Consider the following 6,670-nt stretch of genomic DNA (forward strand, 5'->3'; position numbering starts at 1 on the left):
GTGGTTGTGGAGGAGGAGGTTGTGGAGGAGGAGGTTGTGGAGGAGGTGGAGTAGCGTAGCATGGAAAGGGGTGGGTAGGGAGGGGACAGGGGGCAGTGGAGGGGAAGCTATGATCTGGAGGAGGAGGAGAAGGAGGAGGAGAAGGAGGAGGGAGGGAGGTTTTGAGTCGGGACAGGAAGGCGTGTGGTTGTGTTCTTTCTTTTTGTATTTTGAAGTTATCATTATTGTTAACATTATTATTTGTTTTCATTGATATTGTTGTCAATATTGCTATTATCGTTATTATTATAATCACGATTATTGTTGTTATTATCAGTATCATTATTGCTATCCTCATTTTTATTATTACTACCATTATTGTTATTATTATATTATTATCATTGTTATTATTATTATTATTCTCATTATTATTATTATCATTATTATTATCATTATCATTATTACAATTATAAACATTAACATATATTATCATCATTCTCTTCCTCCTCTCTGTCACTCCCTCGTTTCTCTTTCTTTCAGTCTGTTTACCCCTTCTCTTTGTCTCCTTTTCTCTTCCATCCCCTCAATATGGTTAGCAAGAAGGGGAGGGGTAAAAGGAGAGAGGGAGGGAGGGAAGGAGGGAGAGAGGAGGGAGGAGGAGGAGGAAGTGGTGGAGGTGGTGGTAGTGGTGGAGGAAGCGGAGGGGGAAGAGGGAGGAGGGAAGAGGAGGAGGAGGAGGAAGAGGAGGAGGGAAGAGGAAGGAAGAGGAGGGAAGAGGAGGAGGAGGAGGAAGTGGAGGAGGAGGAGGAGGAGGAGGAGGAGGTGGTGGTAGTGGTGGAGGAAGTGGAGGAGGAAGAGGGAGGAGGGAGGAACAGGAGGAGGAGGAGGAGGTGGAAGACGGGGGAGGGAGGAGGGGGAAGAAGGAGGGGGAAGAAGGAGGACGAGGGAGGAGGGAGGAGGGAGGAGGCAGGAGGACGAGGGAGGAGGGAGGAAGAAGGAGGGGGAAGAAGGAGGACGAGGGAGGAGGGAGGAGGCAGGAGGATGAGGGAGGAGGGAGGAGGGAGGAGGAGGAGGAGGAGGAGGAGGAGGAGGAGAAGGAGTAAGAGCCAGAGGAGGAGGAAAATGAGGAAAATGAGCAGGAGGAGATAGAAGAGTGGGAGAAAGAGGAGGAAGAAGAGGAGGAGGAGGAGGAGGAGGAGGAAGAGAGAGATGAGGTGGTAGAGGAGGAGGAGGAGGTGGAGGAGGAGGATTAGGTGGAGGAAGAGTAGAGGATGGAGGAGGTGATTGTGGTTGTGGAGGAGGTGGTTGTGGAGGAGGTGGAGTAGTGTAGCATGGGAAGGGGTGGGTAGGGAGGGGGCAGGGGGCAGGGGGCAGTGGAGGGGAAGCCCAAATAAAACGCATCTGCAAATCCAAAATTGTTTTACAACAAGGATTCGAATGTTGACAAATATCCAAAGAATTCGGCAATAACTCTTCTGACATTTTGCATTATTCAGACGAGAAATAAATCATGCATAAAGGGAAAATGAAATAAAGGGGAAGCGAGAGATATAACAAAATTGAAGACGATATAAAAGTAAGGGTGAAAGGGGGCAGTTAAAAGGGATTTAAAGGGACGAGAGAAAGAGAGAGAGAGAAAGAGAGAAAGAGAGTAGGAGGAGAGGGTGAAGATAGAGAAGATGATGAGAGGAGAGAGAGATGGGGAGAGGATGGGTGGAGGAGAGAGAGTGAAGAGAAGAGAGGAGGCGAAGGCATGAGTGAGTGGGGGAGCGAGTAGAAGATGAGGAGGGGAAAGGGGAAAAGGAGGAAAGAAAGAGAGAGAGAGGAGAGAGAGAGAGAGAGGGAGAGACAGTTGTTTCGAGGTTGAAGTTTATAAGAGAGAAGTCGCTGCATTGTGGACTTGTGGAGAGGTGAGAGACGGAAGAGAGTCCGTGTTGAGTTTGTTATTTTTTTTTGTATGGAGGGGAGAGAGAGAGAGAGAGAGAGAGAGAGAGAGAGAGAGAGAGAGAGAGAAATAAAAGGGTCGCTTTCGCTACGCCATTCAGAAAATTTTATTTGCTATTCGAAGCTTATTCGTTTATGAATAATGACATATGCGCAGTCACACATATGTCTACACCTCGACAGACACACACAGACTCTCTCTCTCTTTCTCTTTCTCTCCGCTCTCTCCCTACACCCTCTCTCTCTACACCCTCTCTATCTATCTATATACACGTCCTCTCTGTCTCTCTACCCCCCCCCCTCTCTCTCTCTATATCCTCCTCTCTGTCTCTCTACCACTCCCCCCCCCCTCTCTCTCTCTCTCTCTACCCCCCCTCTCTCTCTCTCTATACCCTCCTCTCTGTCTCTCTACCACTCCCCCCCCTCCCCCTCTCTCTCTCTCTCTCTCTCTCTACCCCCCTACCTCTCTCTCTCTCCCTCTCTCTCTTTCTCCCTTTTATCAAGCACGCAATATTATTTTGATTCGGTCTCCCTATTAACCTCTCGTGGCAGATGACATTGGAAAGCCATAAATAAATAGCTGCATTCATCAGTGCGTTCCTATAAATCTCAAGGGTAGCTGTGTACGATAGAAACGCTCAATAAAGTAAAAAAAAAATAAAAAAAGAAGAAAAAAAATTAAAAAAAATAAAAAACTTGAGAGAGAGAGAGAACAAGAGAAAGAGAGAGAGAGAGAAGAGAGAGAGAGAGAGAGAGAGAGAGAGAGAGAGAGAGAGAGAGAGAGAGAGAGAGAGAGAGAGAGAGAGAGAGAGAGAGAGAACAAGAGAAAGAGAGAGAGAGAGAGAAAGAGGGGGGGGGATACATAGAGAGAGAGAGAGAGAGAGAGAGAGAGAGAGAGAGAGAGAGAGAGAGAGAGAGAGAGAGAGAGAGAGAGAGAGAGAGAGAGAGAGAGAGAGAGAGAGAGAGAGAGAGAGAGAGAGAGAGAGAGAGAGAGAGAGAGAGAGAGAGAGAACGAGAGAGAGAGAGAGAGAGAGATAGAAAGTAAAAGACTCACTTCAACTGTTCATAAACTTTTTTTTTTTTTTTTTTTCTAATTGGTGCAATAAAGCCTGAGGGAATATAGAAGAGTAGGGGGCGTGGTTTCGTCATGAATACATATGAATGAAGGGTTGATGAATGAACGGGAACGTGTGTAAATGTTATGAATTAAATCGAGGAATATGAATACATCAATAATATTGATATGAAGATGAAAATGCATGTATGGATAGCGTTCAAACACGTACAGTATAACAATGAAAATGGATATCAATTAATGAATGAAAACAAGTTCATTTGCATATAATTGAGCCTGAACATGAACTTGAGTGCAGTTGAAAATAAATTAGACTGAGTAAATGGAAAAGAAATTTATTGAAGAAAATCTTATAAAAGGAATAAAGAAAGAACGTTAAAAGATAATGTGACGCAAAAAGTGTAAATGAAAAAAAAAAAAAAAAAAAAAAAATACCGTTAGCAATTCATCACCGATATGGATTCGTTAAATTGATGAATCAATTACCCCCGTAATAAATCCACTAATCACTCAATCAATCTACCCATCCATTTTCCTTTCTACCTATCTACCTATTTGCTACCTATCGTCTTCTTTTTCCTCGCTTACTCAATCTACTTCAACTGTCGTCTAAGTTGAATCACTCGCTCAGACAGTTGATTGATCTATCCATCAACCCAGCTAATCCATCCTTCCGTTTGTTTTCTATCTCTTTCCTTCAACCTAATGACAGCGAGGTGAGTATTCTCTACGACAACCAACAAACAACCAAACAAATAAAAAACAAAAAGTCGAATAACAAACAGCCCGATTAATCACACAGACAATCATTCGACTAATTCATCAATCTTCTAACCACCCAACCAGTCGACCTCTATCCCTTTCCATCGACCTCTTTCCCTTTCCATCGACCTCTATCCCTTTCCGTCGACCTCTTTCCCTTTTCCATCGACCACTATCCCTTTCCATCGACCTTTATCCCTTTTCCATCGACCTCTATCCCTTTCCATCGACCTTTATCCCTTTTCCATCGACCTCTATCCCTTTCCATCGACCTCTATCCCTTTCCATCGACCTCTATCCCTTTCCATCGACCTCTATCCCTTTCCATCGACCTCTATCCCTTTCCATCGACCTCTATCCCTTTCCATCGACCTCTATCCCTTTCCATCGACCTCTATCCCTTTTCCATCGACCTCTATCCCTTTCCATCGACCTCTATCCCTTTCCATCGACCTTTATCCCTTATCCATCGACCTCTATCCCTTTCCATCGACCTCTATCCCTTTCCATCGACCTCTATCCCTTTCCATCGACCTCTATCCCTTTCCATCGACCTCTATCCCTTTCCATCGATCTCTATCCCTTTCCATCGACCTCTATCCCTTTCCATCGACCTGTTTCCCTTTCCATCGACCTCTATCCCTTTCCATCGACCTTTATCCCTTTCCATCGACCTCTATCCCTTTCCATCGACCTCTATCCCTTTCCATCGACCTCTATCCCTTTCCATCGACCTCTAACCCTTTCCATCGACCTCTTTCCCTTTCCATCGACCTTTATCCCTTTCCATCGACCTCTATCCCTTTCCGTCGACCTCTATCCCTTTCCATCGACCTCTATCCCTTTCCATCGACCTGTTTCCCTTTCCATCGACCTCTATCCCTTTCCATCGACCTCAATCCCTTTCCATCGACCTCTATCCCTTTCCATCGACCTCTATCCCTTTCTATCGACCTCTATCCCTTTCTATCGACCTCTATCCCTTTCTATCGACCTCTATCCCATTCCATCGACCTCAATCCCTTTCCATCGACCTCTATCCCTTTCCATCGACCTCTATCCCTTTTGCATCGACCTCTATCTCTTTCCATCGACCTCTATCCCTTTTGCATCGACCTCAATCCCTTTCCATCGACCTCTATCCCTTTCCATCGACCTCTATCCCTTTCCATCGACCTCAATCCCTTTCCATCGACCTCTATCCCTTTCCATCGACCTCTATCCCTTTCTATCGACCTCTATCCCTTTCCATCGACCTCTATCCCTTTCTATCGACCTCTATCCCATTCCATCGACCTCAATCCCTTTCCATCGACCTCTATCCCTTTCCATCGACCTCTTTCCCTTTCCATCGACCTCTTTCCCTTTTCCATCGACCTCTTTCCCTTTCCATCGACCTCTATCCCTTTCCATCGACCTCTACCCCTTTCCATCGACCTCTATCCCTTTCCATCGACCTCTACCCCTTTCCATCGACCTCTATCCCTTTCCATCGACCTCTACCCCTTTCCATCGACCTCTATCCCTTTCCATCGACCTCTATCCCTTTCCATCGACCTCTATCCCTTTCCATCGACCTCTACCCCTTTCCATCGACCTCTATCCCTTTCCATCGACCTCTATCCCTTTCCATCGACCTCTATCCCTTTCCATCGACCTCTATCCCTTTCCATCGACCTCTATCCCTTTCCATCGACCTCTACTCCTTTCCATCGACCTCTATCCCTTTCTATCGACCTCTATCCCTTTCCATCTACCTCTATCCCATTCCATCGACCTCTATACCCTTTCCGTCGGCCTCTTTCCCTTTCCATCGAACTCTATCCCTTTTCCATCGACCTCTATCCCTCTCAACCTCTGAAACATTCACGTCAACTAGTCAACCAACCACCTTGCTTTTCGATCCCTAATGCGCTTCAAAAAACGGGTAACGTTACTCTTTCTAGGGAACGCTATAAATACAATGGTCTCGGGAGCTTCTAGTCTTCGTAACGAGGTGTTTTTTTATTATTATTAATTATTATTATTATCATTATCATTATTATTATTATCATTATTATTATTATTATTATTATTATTATTATTATTATTATCATTATTATTATTATTATCATTTTTATTATTATTATTATTATTATTATTATTATCTTTTTTTCTTTTTTTTCTTTTTTTTTTCTTACAAAGTGATATGAATTGAAAACCAAAAGTGTTTGTTATGTTATATTTTGAGATATCAAAAGTTTCGATGGTTGTTCTTTAAGCCACGATGACTGTTTTAATGCGCAAATAGTTCAACTGTGAATACTCTGCATTGAGGATTTGTTTTTTTGGTGTTTTTTTTTTTCTCTCCGCTTGCTCGTTTCTGTGTGGGATAATAGCTATTGCCTCAGCCACACAAATGATTTGTTTGTTCGAGAGGGGAAATAATCCCGCCACGATATGTAAGCATTCTGCTACCGAGTCGTCCCCAACCTCCCCCTCCCCTCTACCCACCCACCAACCCACCCACCCCCGCGTTTGTTTACGTAGCGCGAATCCCCCGTAGCTCCTCCCCCCTCGCCCCCACTCCCCCCGCCCCGCCCCACACACACCCCCACACCCTCACGACATACCTTATGATTGCCCTCCTTGAGCCAGACGATGGAAGACGGCGGGTTGGAGTCGACGTCACACTTGAGTATGACCTCCTTGCCCTCTTCGGCAGCCACGTCACGAGGCAGGGAACGGAATGTCGGCCCGTATTGCACGTGCACGCTCTGGGTCTTCTTTGACGTACCCACTTTGTTCGACACCTGCGGGAGAGAGAGGGGGAGGGGGAGGGGGAGAGGAGGGGAGAGGAGGGGGTTAGGTTGAGCTATTAGTTTTCTCAATCATTATCTTGATTAGGATTATTATCGATCTTGTAATTGT

At 45.2% G+C, this 6,670-nt stretch overlaps 1 protein-coding gene across 1 annotated transcript in view; it reads right to left on the bottom strand.

Moving 5' to 3' along the window:
• Positions 1-6,670, bottom strand: part of LOC122259591 (uncharacterized) — a 45,290-nt gene that overhangs the window by 37,518 nt on the left and 1,102 nt on the right. The window contains exon 2 of the mRNA XM_086542886.1: positions 6,373-6,552. Coding sequence (XP_086399012.1) covers positions 6,373-6,552 — 180 coding nt within the window. The remainder of the gene's footprint in view (positions 1-6,372; positions 6,553-6,670) is intronic.

Source organism: Penaeus japonicus, unplaced genomic scaffold (genome assembly GCF_977035675.1).
Source record: "Penaeus japonicus unplaced genomic scaffold, GWHDUDI00000001_assembly GWHDUDI00000013, whole genome shotgun sequence".
Taxonomy (NCBI): domain Eukaryota; kingdom Metazoa; phylum Arthropoda; class Malacostraca; order Decapoda; family Penaeidae; genus Penaeus; species Penaeus japonicus.